This window comes from Pleurodeles waltl, chromosome 8, assembly GCF_031143425.1.
Source record: "Pleurodeles waltl isolate 20211129_DDA chromosome 8, aPleWal1.hap1.20221129, whole genome shotgun sequence".
In the NCBI taxonomy this organism is placed as follows: domain Eukaryota; kingdom Metazoa; phylum Chordata; class Amphibia; order Caudata; family Salamandridae; genus Pleurodeles; species Pleurodeles waltl.
This window is the reverse complement of record NC_090447.1, coordinates 988,288,773-988,309,737: the sequence shown is the minus strand read 5'-3', so window position 1 is coordinate 988,309,737 and position 20,965 is coordinate 988,288,773. Positions and strand designations below refer to the sequence as shown.

The 20,965-nt window shown below is 44.1% G+C and overlaps 1 protein-coding gene across 17 annotated transcripts in view; it reads right to left on the bottom strand.

Annotated features, from left to right (window-relative positions):
* Positions 1 to 20,965, bottom strand: part of MYCBP2 (MYC binding protein 2) — a 1,769,078-nt gene that overhangs the window by 355,279 nt on the left and 1,392,834 nt on the right. For all 17 annotated transcript variants that reach the window (XM_069205243.1, XM_069205245.1, XM_069205247.1 and 14 more), the window contains one exon: positions 7,714 to 7,874. In XM_069205243.1, the coding sequence (XP_069061344.1) occupies positions 7,714 to 7,874 (161 nt within the window). The remainder of the gene's footprint in view (positions 1 to 7,713; positions 7,875 to 20,965) is intronic.

Sequence of the window (20,965 nt, the reverse complement as noted above, 5' to 3'; positions counted from 1 at the left end):
GCAACATCGTCTGACGCGGTCGGTCGGCTCTATGGTGGCTGGGGCTGTGCTTACGGGTTTCAGAGGTCACGGAGCACTTCAGTCGCCCGGCAGCCTGTTTCTGCAGGTTTTTGGGGAAAGGTGGGCATTTGGGCCCGTGTTTTTTTTTTTTTACTAGTTTCATTGATTATCCTGATTGGGGGGCCAATTAGGAATTTTAATGTGATTGGTGCTTAGATAGGCCGTTTTTGGCACTGGCAAGATGGTTTGGTCTTCAGTTGTTTGCTGTCATCATGTCAAAGAAGAGTGCAAAGTGCAGGAAATGGATTTCTTCTTCTTCCTCTTACGAGGATGAGGGGGTTTCAGAGCCACTACAGTCTGCCACAGTGGAAAGGATTGATAGGGCTGGTTCTGCTCCTCTCATGTCTCGTAAGGAAGTTCAGGACTTGATTGAGGTGGCAGTTTACAGGCCTCTCCAGGCCGGCGCTGTTCGTCAAGGTCATCCCTCTGCTGCTCCCACCTCCATGGACGCTGCTGGTTCCTCTTCTTCTGAGTGGGATGGTCCTGCTACGTCTTCTGGGCGGCAAATATATGTCTCGTGAGGAAATGTGGAGTATTCTGGCTTATGTCCAGGACAATTTGGGTTTTCCTGCTTTTCAACTTGCAGGGGAGGATTCTACCCTGTTTCCTCAATATGTGACTCCTTCTCGGTTTGCTATGCCTTTCATGGGGCCTGTTAAGGACATGGTTTTCCGGGAATGGAAGGAGGTGGACAAAGCACAGGTTTCTCATTTTCTGCAAAAATTATATTTGCTGGAAGGAGAGGATGCTCTTCCTCCTTCTGTGTATTTAGATTCCATGCTGGCTACCTTGATTGGAAAAACGACTGTCAATCCAGAAGACTGTACTCTTTCTGATGCCACCGATCAGAAGGTGGACTCTGGTTTGAAGAGGGCCTTTTCTGCTGGAAATTTGACTCTTCTCGACTGTATTTTCTCGGCTTATTCTGCACAGTCCTTGATTCAGGACTTTGACAAGCTTGCGGTGGCTGTGCTGGATGTGTCGGAATGTTTGGAATTACTGCCCATGATGGAGCAACAGGCCCGTTTATTGGCTGATTTTTCCTCGGATATTATCCACTCTTCGGCTATGACTTCTGAGTCAGTGATTGGCGCACGCAGGCCTCTTTGGTTGCATCAGTGGAAGGCTGATCCTGGGGAGAAGGCGGCTCTCCTAAGACTTCCTTTTGAGGGTCAGGCTCTGTTTGGGGACCAGTTGCCTGCAATGATTTTGATAGGCCTTTAAGGACCGCAAGCATGCTTTACCTTATAAAGGAGGCTCAGCATCTGGCAAAGGGTGAAGTTGCACTCCTGGTCCTCTCCGAAGATTGTTCCTCGGTCCTCGTCTTCCAGGAAGCGTAGGTTTCAGCCTCAGTTTTCTACTAAGAAGTCTGTTCCTTCGGCTAAAGCGGCTGCTAAAAAGGGGTCCTGACAATCAAGGTGTGGGAGCATGGCAGTGGGAGGAAGACAGACATTTTCTGTCCGAATGGAGAAAGGATGTCACTGATCAGTGGGTCCTGAACATTGTAGAAAATGGATACTCCATAGAGTTCGATCTTGTTCCTCCAGACACCGGGGTTCATCCGACTCCTTTACCTGTGGACGAAGGCAGGCGGGAGCCTTTGCTGGAGGGAGTCCAGTCCTTCCTGTCAAAAGGGGCCATTTGCAGGGTTCCCGTGGATGAAAAGGGGAAGGGGACTTATTCTGTTCTGTTCCTTGTTCCAAAACTGACAGGGTGTTTCTGTCCTGTTTTAAATCTAAAAAGGGTGAATTCTTGGGTCAAGACTGTGCACTTCCGGATGTTGTCCATTAAGGATATTCTTACTCTCATTTTGCCAGGGAATTTTTTGGGTTCTCTGGATCTTCAGGATGCTTACCTCCACGTGCCTGTCGCAGTCTCTTCTCAAAGGTTTCTACGCTTTGCAATAGGTCCAGACAATTTTCAGTTTTGTGTTCTTCCCTTCGGCCTCAAATCATCTCTCAGGGTCTTCACGAAAGTACTGGCTCCTCTCTTGGCACTTCTGCATGGGAAGGGGTGTTTGTACATCCTTACAACACATCTTTTGATTCAGGCTCCAGACAAAGGTCTAATGAGCTTTCATGTGGAACGGGTCTTGGGAGTCCTACAGGGTCACGGTTTCTTAATCAACTGGGGGAAATCAGATTTGGTGCCTTCCCAGGACCTGGTATTTATTGGGGTTTCTGACTCTGTGGGGGTTGGTGACTGCGTCAGACAGGAGATGGAAAGGTCTCCCAGCTCAGATGTCGGCTGTGATGTCAAGTGGCTCCCAGGGTGCTTCAGTGGTTAGGCTGCAGGGTCACTTGGCTTCAGTGATCTTCTTGGTTCCTTGGGCGAGGTTTCATCATCTTTGTCTGGTGAATTGGTTACTATCCCAATGGTCTCTGGGTCCTTGCAGTCTACGGACTCGCATTCCTATGTCGAATTTTATTCGCAGGGAACTGGGTTGTTGGATGGTGCCGGCTCATCTCCGCCGATACCTGTGGTGTTAACGACAGATGCCAGACTCTCAGGATGGGGGGCATGGCTGGGGTCGGGGCAGGTTCAAGGGTTTTGGTCCCTGAGAGAATCGGAAAGGTCCTCGAATTGGAGGGAGTTGACAGCGATCCAGCTGGCTCTGGTGCATTTTCAGACACTCTTGCAAGGGGAGGCAATGTTGGTGCAGACAGACAACTTGGTCGCCAAGTCCTATATCAACAGGCAGGGAGGGACCAGGTACTGTTCGCTGAATCTAGTTACTCTGGCAATTTTTTTGTGGGCCCAGCATTCGGTTCGGTCTCTTCGGGCCACGTACATTCAGGGGTTGGACAATGTTCTGGAAGATCAACTGAGCAGGGTCATTCCTTCCTCCCGGGAGTTCTCCCTAAGGGTGTCTCTATTCCGTTGTCTGGTTCGGACCTGGGACCTTCTGGTTCTGGACTTGTTTGCCCATCGGAAAACGCAAAGGTGGGAATGTTCTGCTCCCAGTATCGGTGTCCTCAGGCCCGGGCAGTGGACGGTCTGACGTGTAGTTGGCCGCAGGCTCTTCTTTATGCGTTCCCTCCTTTTCAGTTGATCCGCTCCTTTCTTGTCAGGGTGCGGCAGGTGGGGGCTCAGGTGATTTTGATTTCTCAACGGTGGTCGTGTGCGGATTGGTTTCCTCTGCTTCAGCAGTTGACCTTCGAGACAGAGTGGGTTCTTCCTCTCCATCCCTAGCCGCTGGTGTTTCCTTGTCTCTCCCGGGGATCCTTGCAGAGACTGCACTTGACAGCTTGGAGGTTGAACGGCAGGGGTTTGACAGGGCTGGGGGTTCCTGGTCCTTTGGCTGTGACTTTGCAGCCTGCTAGGCGTAAATCCTCATTGCATTCCTATGGACGTCAGTGGAAGGTTTTTTCCTCATGGTGTTTGTGACAACATATTGACCCTACGGTTGCTTCTCCTCTCTGCGATCATGCAGTTTTTGCAGGATGGGGCGCGTATGGGGTTATCGGTGGCTACGCTACGTGCTCAATGGGCGGCAATCCAAGCTTTTCCGAGTTTTTGGTGTAATCTGGAAGATAGATGACTACATTTTTTCAGGGTCTGGTGAATTTATTTCCCAGATCGGTGTGTTCTTTCCCTGGCTGGAATCTGCAGATGGTGTTGGATGTGTTGATGGACCCTCCTTTTGAACCTTTGGAGGACAATGATTTAAAACATGTGACGTTGAAAACTAGTTTTCTGGTGGCTATTACGTCGGCCCGGCGTTTGGGGGAGTTCGGTGCTTAATCCTAGTCTTTTCCTTTTTGCTAAGTTCTCCCTGATCGGATTGTGCTGGTTCCTGTTCCCTCTTTTGTGCCTTAGGTTAATTCAGCTTTTCATGGTTGACAAGAGGCGATTCTTCCTGCTTTTTGTCCTGACCCTTCCTCGGAGGGCGAGATCAGATTACATGCTTTGGATGTGCGACAGGCCTTGTTGGGTTATTTATAGGCGGTTACAGTATTCCGTAAGGGAGATTCTTTGTTTGTCAATTTTGGTCCTGCTAGGAAAGGGGAAAAGCCTTCTACTGCTTCCCTGAGTCGCTGGATCCGGTCAATGGTTCTATTGGCCTATGATTTGAAAGGAGTGGTGCCTCCTCTGGGATTCAGGGACGTTGTACGGGGTATGGCTGAAACTGTGGCTGAGTTGCAGGGCGCTTCGGTGAAGGAGATTTGTAGAGCCGCTACTTGGGCGTCTCCATCCACTTTTGTGAAACACTACCATATTACTGAATTGGGGTGTTTGGGGGCAGTTTTGAGGCACAGGGTTTTGTTCTATATGAAGCAATAGGTTTTTTTTCTCTGTATATGACCTGGTTGTGAATACATATGTTTTTTTCTGCATTGCAACTCAGTTGTCTGTCTCCTGTTTTTCTTGCTACATCTCATTGGTTAAGGAAGGCGAGGGAGGGATGGGAGGTAATGCGTCCACTACTTATTGTTAATGGCATTACTCCTAGTCCTACTCCCTCGCATTCCTTACAGTTCCCTCCCTCCCTCGCAGTACAGGACAACTGAGTTTTTAGCTTGTTTCTGTACAGGAGTGGGTGGGGGCACTTTTTAAAAGAGAGGGGAGAGGTCTAAGGGAGGCAAAGGAGCCTCCTAAGAAAACATTGGTTAAGGAAGGCGAGGGAGTAGGACTAGGAGTAATGCCATTTACTGTAAGTAATGGACACATTACATGTGAGGGCATATATGCAACAGCATATATGCCTCTGCTATGCCTCTGTCGATTATGAGACATAGTAAGTGCACAGTGAAGTCATTTTAAATGCATGTGCTGGGCACTGGTCTCTAAGAGTTCCCCAGCTATAGGATGGCTTCTCTGAACGCTAGGATGTTGGATATAAAACAACTCAGAATAATAAATCCTCACTGAATCCAGTGATAGATTTATTAAGAAATGCACGCAGAGGGCACCTTAGAGGTGCCCCCTGAAAACCTACCAGCTACTAGTGTGTTGACTGACTGGCCCTGACCAGTTCGCCACCACAGACACGTTTCCGGACCCCTCACAGTGAGAGCCAGTGTTCTTGAAGTCCAGAGACAAAAGGCTGCACTGGGCAGAGGTGTTACCGCCTCTCCCAGGTAGGATGGACATTCCAGGACGGGGTGCTTCAAAGGCCTTGCTGCATTTGTATTGCGACCCAGGTCTTTCAAGATGGTGAAGTGACCAGCCCTCTGTCCTGAACCCACTTCTGGCGGCACCAAAGGCAGGAAAATTAGTTAAATTTGGAGAAGTACCCACTTCATTCCAGTCCCACCCCTAAGGTGGACAGACTGAAGTGGACACTAATTTTTAAACTCCTCCATCTTGTTTGGAAAAAAAATAGGCCACTAGGGTTAGGGTTATGTCCACTTCTCAGCGGAAGTGGTCAGAAGAATGGCGTAGTCACCCTGAAAGTGGTGGGCCCCTTTGGCTACCGCCTGGCACTCCCTGTAATGCCCCTAAATTGAGTATTTAGGTGGCACCCCTGAACCCAAGAACTCAAATTCCTGACGACCTAAGAAGAGCAGGACACTACAGAGTTGTCAGCAGAGAAGACTGCAGACACCAACTGACTTGGCCCCTAGCCCTACCGGCCTTATGCAGCCCTAAACGATCCTGCGCCAAAGACCGCCTGTCCTGCAGCCCAGCAGCCCAGCGACCTCCAAAGCTTTGGGAGGACTGACAGCCTTCGACAGAGATCAAGATCTCCTGAGACCTTTTCAAGAAAAAACACCTTTAAAAGAAAAAACTCTGCCCAGAGGAACTGTGAAGCCATCTCCGTACCCACTTCTGCACCTGACGCAGACGGCTCGAGTCTAAGCTGCCCATTAGTCTTGTGAAGGTTCCCCAGAGATTCTGAGTCCAAGTCCACCATGGGCTGATCCCTGCAGGACTCTGCCTCAAAGCCTGCAGCCTCAAACCGAAGACTCGCCCTGAGTGCGACCTGCCTGGTAAGCAGTTCCAGACACCAAAGGAGACCCCTGCACCCGCAGCCCATGGGTCTTGGAAAGCTGGACCGTCAGTGTCCCTAAGTTCCCCTAGCATCTGAATTTACCTGGGCAGCTGTGGTTTTTCTTCATTCAGCCTCCTGGCCTGAGCCTGCAGACTTTTTCCAAAACTGATCTCCCCAAATGATTTGCATTGGGTGCCCAAAGCTGTGTTGGCACTCTGCACACAACAGCCCCTGTGGCGTTGTGGGTGTAACTTTAGTGCTGCCTTGTGTCCCCATGCTTACCTCAACCCCAGGGCATCGACCCCTGACACCGCGTTACTCAACTGTGAGCAGCACATATTAGGTTACACCCAGTCCCCATTGGTTAACACTGGGCGCCTAACGGTGTTGCTGGCACTCTGAACCCTGCCACCCGTGTGATGCAGAGGGTGTAAGTTTGGCGCTGCCTTGTGGACCCCCTGTGCTTACCTCAACCCCAGGAGATTGACCCCTGACACCAGTGTAATCACCCGTGAGCAGCGCATCTTTGTTCACCCCAGTCTCTATTGGTTATCAATGGGCACCTGACTCCAAATTTGACCTCTGCACCCGGCTGCCTCTGTGGGTGCACTCTTGGTAATGATTTGAACCTTGCCTGGTGTTGATCAAAAACCCCCAAAGACTGGATTTGTAAGCCATGTACTTTACCTGCAAAACTGCTTTTTTGTTTTCCTCCCATAGGTTAACATTGCGGAACTGAAAAATTGCACTGTTGATTTTTGAATCTGCAGTATTTTTGCTTGTAATTCTAGTTACCCGATTACGAAGTTCTTGGGTTTGAAAGATGTATAAAAATAAATTTTGTTTTTCTAAACTGGTTTCAGATTAATTCATTGAGTGTGTCTCATTTATTGCCTCTTTGAGCACAACAAATGCTCAGCACTACCGTCTGATAAGCCTAACTGCTCGCCCACACTATCACAAATAGAGCATTAGTTCTATCTATTTGTGCCTCTGCAATACCAACTGAGGATCCACTGGCCTTGTTGCACAGTTTACTTCATTTTAGTGCACTATATGGAGTCTGCTTCCTACACAGAGAATAGTTGCATCTAAAAACAAGGCAAAAAGTGTGGTGGGGTACTGCAAACAGAACCCAGCTCCCGAAAATGGCTCTGAAAGTTCTTTTGAGAGCTTATGTAGCGCAAACTTAAGAGCACTTCATTAGATTTTGATGCAGCTAACTGCTGATAATGGACACTCTTCTCATTTAACCATACATCTAAATATCCATCTGATGATAGTTTAACAATTAGCTTGTAAATAAGGAACCAACTCTCTTGTTTTTTCACTACCTTTCTAAAGTTGCAGCATTTGATTGTTCGATGTTTATAATCAATTTATTTGAGTTACAGTAAGACTGCATGACAGAGAGCTGGAAACATTCCGGTTAAAACAAGTTTGTACAGAATTATCACATTTAAATTACAATTTTAACCAATCACCACATGCTGTTCCACCTTTCACAATAAACAATGGATAGAGAAAACTGAATTCAAAGACAAGGAAAAGAATGTAGCTCGGAAGACATTTATTGTTAGGAAAAAACAAAATAATACTTAATGGATTTTGTCACTTCCTTAGAAAGGAGCTTATGCTGAGAAGAGGCATAAAAGTGTCTCAGAGTTAACTATTCGTCGCTCTTCATCTAACAACGTTTTTAAGAATATGAAACTAACCTGAGTGCCATTTGCTGCAATGAACTTCCACTGGGTAGGGACATCATAAGATCAGAGATGGTCTGGAGCAGACGGTGGAAAGTATGAGGCAGTGGCTGTGCTGCTTCTCCAGCAATTACTATGTCTGATAGCGGGTGTTCGCACACTCTTGTATCCTTTTCCTAAAAAGGAAAACACATAGATTGGGTTACTGGTGTACACGATGTTTTGAGCGAGCGAAACATACCTATGTAATTTAAGAATTGCCATTGCAGTAAAGGCTGCTGGGAAAGAGCAGGAGAGATGGTAAAGGCTCTGGGCAAGTGCAAACAGTCCTAAAAGTAGTGGACATGGAAAATATAGCAAAAGAACAGTAAAAATCGTGACAAAATTAAGCTAGGGGAAAGGCAAACCGCTTGTGGATACAAAGGACAGAAAACAGTCATATATATTGGGAGAGCCCGGACAACAGATGACAAGAAACAAAAGCATGCTGGCAAATTCCTGAGAGAGAGTAATATGAAAACAGTAACACGGAAGTGGAGAGATAACAGAACATTCAATACAACAAAGAAAGAATAAATGAAAAAAATTACAGGAGAGAGAATATCACAGAACACAGTCCGAAACTGTAACTATGCCAGAGGCACAGTCAACTTAATAACTGAAAAAAGGAGAAAGTAAATCACCACGTCGCAGTCAGAAACAGCAGCACTGTAAGAAACTCCCTGATCCTGCACATCTACAGATGCAATGCTAAAATGGGTTTTAATGCCAAATCTGATTAATACTTCTGAGCAAGAGTCTGTTTCACACCCTTATTTCTGTTCAGCAGATTTAAATTCCCTCATCGCTTACGTGACAAAATTAAACAGCTAATTGCACGCTCTATTTTTCCGAGGGGTTTAGCACTTTGTCAGAGCTTAATGTTAGCCTACTCTCTGCCAACTCTTCACATAATTGGAAGGAGAGTTCTGTATTTGGGAATTTGATCAGGATAGATTGCTAGTGGTAAGGATTCTGGCTCTGAGAGCAGCTCACTTGGAATGCACTGCCTACATGGACTATGCTTGAATCATAGTGGAAGTAACTTATGCCGCAACATGGACGACTGCTTGAAGTTGTCCTTATCTGTTTCGTGACAGAAAATCTTTTCTGCAACACATATTGATGCCCTGCTTTTCAGTTTTGCAGACATGAAGGCTGCCAATACCCTGTTTTTATAGTGATGTGGTACCGATGTACCTCCTCGGTGCTTAAGCACTGTGATGTTATTAGTTAATCCACACAATTCCACACTTTTTTTCCACAAAACCTGCTCTTCTTCTAAAATCATTAACCGTGTGTGACGGAAGCTAAATGTTGCATTAACTTTAATTAACTTCTAATATATTTTTTTAGGCGTGGCCTAAGCTAATTTGCTTTCTTCACAATATCATAAGGCAGGACCAACTATTACAGATGGGTTCTCAACTGTCTCTAAATTTCCTGATTTTAGAATAATTCCCAGGCAACAGATAGGCAAAAATTATAAGAATCAATCACTGTTTGTTGACTCCTAGCAGAGTACCTGGCATTAGTCCCAGGCACAACTACTCCACAAAATCTCTATTCACACATGTGACAACATTTCTGCCTAATTACCTTGCCCTGTAATTAGGTCCTTGCCCTGGTCCTCTCATTGGAGGCTTTTGAATTAATTCCAGAAAAATTGTTACAAGCAGTAAACACCACTCTGCAAAAGGTGCTACTGGAGGCCAGTAATGAATATCTGGAGGATTTAAGTACTTATCAGAAAAGGCATTACTAAGTTTTGGACAGACGTCCTTGCATGGCTTTGAATCGTTTTTTTTTCCCCACCACTCAAAACAACAATAAGTGAATACACTGGAATTACATCACAAGATTCATTTTTCTGAGGTGCTTAGCTCTGTGATGTGGTATGTCTCAAAGTTAAGGTTTATTATATCCAATGCTAAGAGGAGAGTGGTGGCAGCAGTGCTATTATAACTTGTGGGCGAAGGTTTATTTTTTACCTCTAACCCCGTGGGGAGATTAACTATATGCTCTCCCTGAAAAAGATCAATCTATACCGCCTCTTAGGAGGATTCTTTGCCTAATCTCATTTTTGATTTATTTCTCTTTTAAGTCTGGCAGACAAAAAGCACATCGAGGCTTACAAGTTTATAAAAGTCGTGAGAAACCAAGAAAGGAAACTTTGAGGAATCACTTAACGAACGGAGGTAAATTCTCCCTTTTCACTCCCCCTAAAAGTAAGCTTAGCAGCGAGGAAGCAGTGCTAAAAAAAATACGTTTGGGATACGGAATAGTTCCAAATAGACCTCACACAACACAAGATGAAGTGGTAAAGAGAGCGTTTCTTTTCTTTTTTGGATACCCTATCCCAGAAATTGCCAAGCGTATCGTCACTCAGGCATCACACTACATTTGTCAAAAATACATGTAGAACATTGGACTATCCACGTGTTCAATTCACACAGTCTGCAGAGAGTATAGTAGAGATATGGTATAGCAGAAATTACACAAGGTATTTTACTGCTTCAGTCGTAAATTAAGAGGAATTAAGTAAGCATGGTTGCATGTTAATGCTTGAGTCAAACTTTTACACCCTCATCGGTGAATAAATCTTCTTCATATCCGTTTGCAAAGCTATCTATGTTGTACACAAACTGCTCTTACAGTAGCTCTTAGCAGGACCCTAATGAGTACTCACAACTGAGTATCTCAACCCAACCTCAGAAGGCGCCGATCTAATGCAAGATAAAATACATTACTTTATCTCTCTTATCTGTTCACACTGACAAACAATAGTGTCTGCCATACTTTCAGGGAGGAGCAAATTGCTCCAGTAAAGTGAAAAAGAATTAAGAGGTGGAATACTGAAATCATTCAAGACGTGTACATATGACTGGATCATCTTGAGCTGAATTATTGAGTAATAACTCGGACTGAAAAAATGCAATATTTTTTTCCTAAGAGTTTCCATGGCAAAAGAAGAGAGATCTGAGTAACAATGTGATCAACACGTCTCGGAATTCATGATAGAACTCAGCAGTTTTCCCAAAGGAGCCCAGTAGTATACTTCATTTTAAGCCTGGTATGGACAGCCTTTCATGAAAGTGCCAATTGGAGCCATATGCACACTTAGGAGTTGACTTGCAAAGAAAAGATGCCATTATAAGTGGATTTTTTTTTGAAGACTGAAGAAAGAATATAGTACGGTATTGCCAAAAAAAGAAAATTATCGAGGGAGGATATACAGGATGATAACCCAGCCTATGAGTGGCAGTGTTAATCTATCAGGGTTGCACAATTGTTTGAGTTGTACTGCACAGCTGAGGCCCAAAAGTAACTTCTTGGACCTAATGAGAGTTGATATGCACTGACACCCAAGTATGTGACCTTCTGACATATAACTGGATGAAGAAATAGGTTTTTATAGTCATCATTTTGATTTTCTCATTGTTCAGGTTGTAGTCAGCTAGCCACCTAAATTACTGAGTTAGGTTTCTAATGAATTGAATGGTCAACATCGGTGGTTAGTATTGATAAGGATGATACAAACCGCAAAACTGGAAGCCTAAATGGGTACAACTGTCCTTGTTCACTAAAGTTTGCAATGCTGTGACAATTCACATATAAGAATTATACATAAGGTATTTGTGGTTACTTTTTTCTCCAATGATTTGACAAAGTGATTTGGGGTATGCTGACCATGTTTGCTTTTAGCCTTGAGAAAGCCCCAGGACAGGAATGGCCACATTATTATGACTGTACCATAAGGAATGTTATTACCCTGACAAATTAATCAAAACTAAAACTCACAACAAGAGTCTCTTGCTGAATTACTCTCTGAATCCTCAGAAATATATTATAGGTGCTAATATGCATATTTGGTTCTTATTTACTGAATAGATATTATAAACCATCTCAATACAGATGAAAACTATCTCGGACAACAAAACTGAAATCATCAGGTAACAGACAATACATTTTTGTGATTTGATGACAGACTTCGTTCTCTAAAGCAAAAAATAAAATGTGTTAATCACAGGCAGCTGGAACTTACTGCCTATAAATCTAATACTAATAAGATAACCAAATTCATCAAAGAAAGTAGGACACTGAATAACTAAAGGAAAATGTCACTTACCCAGTGTACATCTGTTCGTGGCATTAGTCGCTGCAGATTCACATGCTTTGCACATCCCGCCATCTAGTGTTGGGCTCGGAGTGTTACAAGTTGTTTTTCTTCGAAGAAGTCTTTTCAAGTCACAAGATCGAGGGACTCCTCCCATTTCGGCTCCATTGCGCATGGGCGTCGACTCCATCTTAGATTGTTTTCCCCGCAGAGGGTGAGGTAGGAGTTGTGTATTATAGTAATAGTGCCCATGCAATGGAGTGAATATGTATGTACATAATGTAGTTTAAAGTGATATATTTACAAATTTACAAATGTTCAAGATCAACTTCGAAACGGCTACAGGCTCCTGGGGAGGCGGGTGGGCGCATGTGAATCTGCAGCGACTAATGCCACAAACAGATGTACACTGGGTAAGTGACATTTTCCGTTCGATGGCATGTGTAGCTGCAGATACACATGCTTTGCATAGACTAGTAAGCAGTTATCTCCCCAAAAGCGGTGGTTCAGCCTGTAGGAGTTGAAGTTGTTTGAAACAATGTTCGTAGTACTGCTTGGCCTATTGCGGCTTGTTGTGCCGTTAACACATCCACGCAGTAGTGTTTGGTAAATGTATGAGGCGTAGACCATGTGGGCTGCCTAACATATTTCAGTCATTGGAATATTTCCTAGAAAGGCCATGGTAGCACCTTTCTTTCCAGTTGAGTGTGCCTTTGGTGTAATAGGCAGTTCTCTTTTTGCTTTGAGATAGCAAGTTTGAATGCACTTAACTATCCATCTAGCAATGCCTTGTTTTGAAATTGGATTTCCTGTATGAGGTTTTTGGAAAGCAACAAATAATTGTTTTGTTTTCCGAATTTGTTTTGTTCTATCAATGTAGTACATTAACGCTCTTTTGATGTCTAATGTATGTAGTGCTCTTTCAGCTACCGAATCTGGCTGTGGGAAGAACACTGGTAGTTCTAGTGTTTGATTCAAGTGGAACGGTGATATGACTTTTGGTAAGAATTTAGGATTTGTTCGTAAGCCTACTTTATGCTTGTGTATCTGAATAAATGGTTCTTGTATGGTAAATGCTTGTATCTCACTTATTCTTCTTAGCGATGTGATAGCAATTAGAAATGCAACTTTCCATGTTAAGTATTGCATTTCACATGAGTGCATAGGTTCGAAAGGTGGACCCATGAGTCGAGTTAAGACAATGTTGAGGTTCCACGAAGGAACTGGTGGTGTTCTTGGTGGTATAATTCTCTTCAGGCCTTCCATAAACGCTTTTATGACTGGTATCCTAAATAATGAAGTTGAGTGCGTAAATTGCAGATAAGCTGAAATTGTGGTATGATGTATTTTAATGGATGAAAAAGCTAGCTTTGAGTTTTGCAAATGTAGTAAGTAGCTTACAATGTCTTTAGCAGATGCGTGTAATGGCTGGATTTGATTATTATGGCAATAATAAACAAATCTTTTCCACTTATTTGCATAGCAATGTCTAGTGGTTGGTTTCCTAGCTTGTTTTATGACCGCCATACATTCTTGTGTAAGGTCTAAGTGTCCGAATTCTAAGATTTCAGGAGCCAAATTGCTAGATTTAGTGATGCTGGATTTGGGTGTCTGATCTGTTGTTTGTGTTGAGTTAACAGATCTGGTTTGTTTGGTAGTTTGACATGAGGCACTACTTAGAGGTCTAGTAGTGTTGTGTACCAAGGTTGTCTTGCCCAAGTTGGTGCTATTAGTATGATTTTGAGTTTGTTTTGACTCAATTTGTTTACCAGATATGGAAGGAGTGGGAGAGGGGGAAAAGCGTATGCAAATATCCCTGACCAACTCATCCATAACGCATTGCCCTGAGACTGATCCTGTGGGTATCTGGATGCGAAGTTTTGGCATTTTGCGTTTTCTTTTGTTGCAAATAGGTCAATTTGTGGTGTTCCCCATCTTTGGAAGTAAGTGTTTAGTATTTGGGGGTGAATCTCCCATTCGTGGATCTGTTGGTGATCCCGAGAAAGATTGTCTGCTAACTGATTCTGAATCCCTGGAATAAACTGTGCTATTAGGCGAATGTGGTTGTGAATCGCCCAATGCCATATTTTCTGTGCCAGGAAACACAACTGTGTTGAGTGTGTTCCTCCTTGTTTGTTCAGATAATACATCGTTGTCATGTTGTCTGTTTTGACAAGGATGTGTTTGTGGCTTATTATGGGTTGAAATGCTTTCAACGCTAGAAATACTGCCAGCAGTTCTAAGTGATTTATGTGAAACTGTTTTTGCTGAGTGTCCCATTGTCCCTGGATGCTGTGTTGATTGAGGTGTGCTCCCCACCCTATCATGGAGGCATCTATAGTTATTACGTATTGAGGCACTGGGTCTTGGAAAGGCCGCCCTTGGTTTAAATTTATATTGTTCCACCATAGAAGCGAGGTGTATGTTTGGCGGTCTATCAACACTAGATCTAGAAGTTGACCCTGTGCCTGTGACCATTGTGATTCTAGGCACTGTTGTAAGGGCCGCATGTGCAATCTGGCGTTTGGGACAATGGCTATGCATGAGGACATCATGCCTAGTAGTTTCATTACCATCTTGACCTGTATTCTTTGTTTTGGATACATGGCCTGTATTACATTGTGAAATGCTTGTACCCTTTGTGGACTTGGAGTGCAACCCCTTTTGTTGTGTTGATTGTCGCCCCTAAGTATTGCTGTGTTTGACACGGCTGAAGGTGTGACTTTGTGTAGTTTAGTGAGAAACCTAGTTTGTGGAGGGTTTCAATGACATACTTTGTGTGTTGTGAACACTGTTCTTGCGTGTTGGTTTTGATTAACCAATCGTCTAGGTACGGGAACACGTGTATTTGCTGTCTTCTGATATGCGCAGCTACTACTGCCAGGCATTTTGTAAAAACTCTTGGCGTAGTTGTTATCCCAAATGGCAACACTTTGAATTGGTAATGTACCCCTTGGAATACAAACCTTAGGTACTTTCTGTGTGAAGGATGTATCGGTATATGGAAGTATGCATCCTTTAGGTCTAGTGTTGTCATGTAGTCTTGTTGTTTGAGCAATGGGATTACGTCCTGTAATGTCACCATGTGAAAGTGATCTGATTTGATGTAGGTATTTAACGTTCTGAGATCTAATATAGGTCTTAGAGTTTTGTCCTTTTTGGGTATGAGAAAGTACAGAGAGTAAACTCCTGTTCCTTTCTGATGAATTGGTACTAATTCTATTGCTTCTTTTTGTAACAACGCCTGGACCTCCAGTTGTAGAAGATCCGTGTGTTGTTTTGACATATTGTGTGTTTTCGGTGGGACATTTGGAGGGAAATTGAGAAATTCTATGCAATAACCATGCTAGATAATTGCTAGGACCCAAGTATCTGTTGTTATTTCCTCCCATTGTTTGTAGAACTTGGTTAGCCTCCCCCCCACAGGTGTTATGTGTTGGGGATTTGTGACGTGTAAGTCACTACTTGTTTTGTGGAGTTTTGGGACTTTGGAACTTCCCTCTACTTTTTTTGGAACTGTCCCCCTCTATATTGTCCCCGAAAACTTCCCCGCTGATATTGGCTCTGATAAGTGCACCTTGTTTGTGAGGTTGTGGGTTCCGTGCTTTGTCCTCGAAACCCTCCTCGAAACTGTGTTTTACGAAATGTGCCTCTGCTCTGTGGGGAGTAGAGTGCGCCCATGGCTTTGGCCGTATCAGTGTCCTTTTTAAGCTTTTCGATGGCAGTGTCCACCTCCGGCCCAAACAACTGCTGTCCGTTAAATGGCATATTCAGCACAGCTTGTTGTATTTCCGGCTTGAATCCTGATGTACGCAGCCATGCATGTCTCCTTATTGTCACTGCTGTGTTCACAGTTCTAGCAGCTGTGTCTGCTGCATCCATTGCTGACCGTATCTGATTGTTTGAGATACTCTGTCCTTCTTCCACCACTTGCTGTGCTCTCTTTTGGAACTCCTTGGGTAAATGTTCTATAAAGTGTTGCATTTCGTCCCAATGAGCCCTATCGTATCTGGCCAACAAAGCCTGTGAGTTTGCAAAACGCCACTGGTTTGCTGCCTGTGCCGCCACCCTTTTCCCTGCCGCGTCGGACTTACGACTCTTTATCTGGAGGTGGTGCATCTCCTTAAGTGTGTGAGTTCGCCCTCTTGCGAGCTGCTCCTACTACCACTGAGTCCGGTGTTAACTGCTGTGTGAAGTACACGGGGTCTGTTGGTGGCGGTTTATAATTTTTCTCCACTCTTGGAGTAATGGCCCTTCCTTTTACAGGCTCCACAAACACTTGTTTGGAGTGTTTTAGCATTACAGGTAGCATGGGGAGACTCTAGTACTGGCTGTGTGTGGATAACAGTGTATTAAATAGAAAGTCGTCTTCAATTGGCTCTGCATGCAGGCTGACATTATGAAACGCCGCTGCCCTTGACACCACCTGTGCGTAGGCTGTACTATCTTCTGGTGGTGACGGTCTAGCTGGATAACAGTCAGGACTGTTATCTGACACTGGCGCATCATAAAGATCCCACGCGTCTGGATCATCCTGACTCATCCCTGTATGAGTTGGGGATTGCATCATTGGTGGAGTGGCTACCGGTGATGGTTGCGGAGAGCGTTGTGGAGACGGTGGCGGGGTTACTTGTTTAGCCACCTTTGCCTGTGGCTGCTTGTCTTTCTCCTGGAAGGCAAGTTTGCGTTTCATTCAAATCGGAGGGAGAGTGCTGATCTTCCCAGTTTCCTTTTGGATGTGGAGCCTTCTTTGGGTGTAGTCTGGCTCCATTGTCTCCAGTTCCTGTCCAAATCTATGTGTTTTCATTTGTGAGGAGAGGCCTTGTTCCTCTGTGTAGGAACTTGATTTTTGGTTCCGAGGCTGGATGTTTCGGTATCAAAACCTTTTCGACTGCTTTTTTCGGTTCCGACAACACTTTTTTGCTCTTTGGCATACAAATTTCTCGGTGCCGACTTGGTTCGGTGCCGCTCTCTCGGTGCCGAGATTGCTCTGACCCGGCGTCTCGGGGTCGAGTCTGCTCTGACCCGGTGTCTCAGGGTCGAGTGTGCTTTAGCCGGTATCTCGACCGGAGTCGGATGACTTCGACACATGCATGCCCTTTTTCGGTGCCGATGCCCGGTCGCCTATTTTTCGGGTTAAGCCATGGCCTGTTGGCGGTGGCGTCCCCTGGGCTTTAGTGGTTTTTACGTGAGTCTTGTGTATCGACGTCTTACTCACGGTTTTCGGCATCTGTTCAGGATCGACCTCTTCCGAGTCCGAATCCTCGATGGAGAAGGCTTCCTCTTCTTCCTCCATGTGTTTTAGTCCTGTTGGCACCGACGCCATCTGTAATCTTCTTGCTCTTCGGTCCCTTAAAGTCTTTCTGGACCGAAATGCTCGACAGGCCTCACAGGTATCCTCTTTGTGTTCTGGCGACAAACACAAATTACAGACCAGATGCTGATCTGTGTAAGGATACTTGTTGTGGCATTCGGGGCAGAAGCGGAATGGGGTCCGTTCCATTAGCCTTGAAGACGCACGCTGTCGGGCCGACCAGGCCCCGGCGGGGAATCGAAAACCCCGAAGGGTCGCCGGAGCTCTTCCGTATTCGGTGTCGATCTGTTGTAGCTAACCCGATACCGAACGCAAACAATACCGTCAAATTTTCCGAGTTTTTCACTAACTTTCCGAACCGAAGCGCGGAGCGAAAAGGAACACGTCCGAACCCGATGGCGGAAAGAAAACAATCTAAGATGGAGTCGACGCCCATGCGCAATGGAGCCGAAATGGGAAGAGTCCCTCGATCTCGTGACTCGAAAAGACTTCTTCGAAGAAAAACAACTTGTAACACTCCGAGCCCAACACTAGATGGCGGGATGTGCAAAACATGTGTATCTGCAGCTACACATGCCATCGAACTGTATAATATCAATGTATTTCGATTTTATTGTTGTAAGCAGAATAGATCATGTTCAAGGACTTGACAATAATGGATATTTTTAACAAACCCACTGAACTGTTGTCCTTTTGTACAAATACAATACATTCTGTGCTCATTATAAAAGATGGACAACAGTAAAGACGAGAGAATCCCATTCTTATATTTACAGAAGCTAAATCCATCAGAGGATAACACATCTATCCATGGTCATGATAACTTTTCTGAGGAAAATCTGACACACGTAAATATTGGTATTTGAACCAGCAAAACCCTAGGTCGTTTCTGGGCTTCCATTTCCTTTTTCATAATTAGCTGGCAAACGCATTGCATCGAGGACTCCTACAGTATGTTAGGGAGGGAGTCAAAGATTTATCCTTCAAGCAAGTAGTTTGTTATGATATGTTTCATCTATTTTAGTTTTAAAGAATGGCTGCTACAGCTTTCAGGTGCTTATTTTTAGAGGTGCATTTTTGTCATCTTTAATCGAAGCCCTGAAGGCTGGTTGGTTTTCTTTAAAGCACCTTTATTGACTTAATGTGTGAATAATGTGTTCTCCACCATAACAAGAGAGACTTATGGATCCTTTTTGGACACACTGTGCAAGGATGTAAATAACGGTGGTTAGCCTACAGGCTGCCCTTCTCCATGGTGAACCTCATTTGTTTAGAATGGATTCCCCTACTACAGAAACGTTCACCTTCCCATATATTCCTCACTGTCATGTGACCACTGAACAATGGCTTTGTGCTGTACTTTATCTGAGGGGGTTTCAGATTTTCATCATGACGTGTTCAAATAGTCTCAATGTAATTCTCAGCTCTAGAAGTGTGCACAAATTATTGGAAAAATAGAAAGATGAGCTTTTCCACTACTGGATATCACCTCAACTTTAAAATACACATCTCTTCATGGGTAAGGCTTCCCAACAGGTCACTCAGGTGGAATAAGCATTTGCTCCCTTTAGTATTTTGTACATCACAATGACATTCAGGAAACTGTGTAACAGACAGAGCAGATGCATTACCAAGAGCTGTTGGTCTGCAGGTCTCCAACTGAGGCTGGGGATTAACCTGGACTCTTGGAAAAAGCCTTTTTTCTGTGACTTGTGAAGAGAAGATCAGCTGACTTGCCCTGCAAGACTGACACTGGATTGCCTTGGCAAGGAGAGAAGTTGTCCTGGTTTTCTAAGGATCAGCACATGGTGCAGCTGACTGGATAATCTGCACGGACAACACCTCAGAAAAATAAACAGGAGTAGGAGTCAGCTCGAAAAAACAGATCATACCGCATTAGAAGCAAAGAGAGCCATTCGTAAGTATCATGACATCAAGTCAGTTTGCTTGGGGAAGTCACCCTGATTCGGGTATTGCTTGAACAAACTTCTCTAACCACTGTGGTTCCTGAGACAACACTGATTGTAGTTTAGCGGTTACCTTTATCGCCACAAAATGTTAACCGTGATTGGTAGTTTGAGATACAGGTCCCTAAAGATAGGTTAATGTGGGGATTTGTTAATGCATGCTGATCTGCTTTTGTATCTGCTCACTTCAAAAACATCAATAAGTACTTGAATGCTTAACTGGTTCTACAAATACTTTAGCTCCATTACATCTAGACATAGGTAATTGGATCGCCCATAAAAAAGGACTTGGACAATAGAACTTTGAACAAAAACACGAACTGTAACATTGACTACGTTGGGTGGGTCCTCGGTTTCAGGAAGTTTTTACTTCATGAAACTGGAGACTCAGCAGACTGGACTTCAACTCACTGAGCTGTCCAGTTGTGCACCCAGAGCCATGGCAACTAAAAGAGCAGAAGACCAAACATAGCAAGATTGCTTAATTTCATCTGCTGGTCAATGGTTTAGCCCTAGAAGGTGCTAGCACCTTGAGGATTTCATCATGCACTGACTGCTCTTTTTACGCAACTGCACTATAATTTTTCTTTGAAATTATAGCACAGAAATAGAGTTTATTCAGTGTTATTTACAGAATAATGCTGTACTTTAACTTCTAAATCTGACCAACTACTGGACTAAGCATAGGGTGCTCAACTTTACTATGAAAGAGTCAAGTGCAGAAAGGGAAGAACTTGGTTATGCAACTGCATTTGAATGAAGGACTAATCGTTGCTGCTTTAAGAAGACCACCTCGCTTTATGGAGGCCAAGTGCTCAGATCTTAGACATACGGGAACGATGCCTGACTAACCCAATCATGGGCACTTATGTTTATTTCTGTCCTGTATGTTGTGATTTTCTTAAGTACTATAGGAATCAATGGCACTGCAGAAAGACAACCAGCCTCCCAACAAATACCAAAAGAGGAACTTGAGTGAGCAGAATCAAGCATATTTGAAACTCAATTTGATCAAAAACAGGTGCACAAACTATGTGAAACTTGTTAAAGGCCTACTTCAGCACTTGCCCAAGACCTACTACAGCCTGTTCACGGTTTGCTGACTAATCCGAGTAGGGCACATCAATATATATCAGCTAACTAAGTGATCTTGAACAGAAGGTGTCTTTTCAACTCAAGCGTATGTTGCTTTGTTAGCCTTAAAAAAAGCACAGGCTGTTGGTCTACGTTTTTTGGCCTCACCAGCACTTCCTAATAAATATTTAATAATTCTATTCTTTTGCCTGATGATTATTGCTTGCACAGGAAATTGTTATTATTTGATAGAAATTGTGCCCTCAGTGATTTTTTTTTTTGTTGCTTTCATCTTGAGAGGTTTCCCAAAACCTTTGAGTACCACTACGACAATCAGACAATGTCGTAAGTGCCACCCCCATCTCTGCAACCTGTCATCTATCTAGTTCCACTTAACTATTTTTTTTAATGGCATCGGTATTTTCTAAGTGTGACTTAACTGTTGGAAATTCAGAAAAGCTGTTAGTAAATCACACTGATTCAATGAAAAATCTTAGTAAAATAAGTCATGGTTCTCTTAGGCTTTCTTACACTTAGTAGTTGCTACAAGCCGCAGTCTCTGGAGAGTCTCAAAACCAAAGGTTTTACCGTATCAGGTGCAAATTCTTGCTCCATTTTCTCAGAGGCTCAAGGGATGCCCCAAGTCCCAAAAGGCACTCCTCCTAGTTTCATTATCCTTGAAAGCACACATTCAGCAGCACTTATTTGACACTCGCAGCAACTACTGTTTGTTTCACTACCTGAGGGCAAGTAACA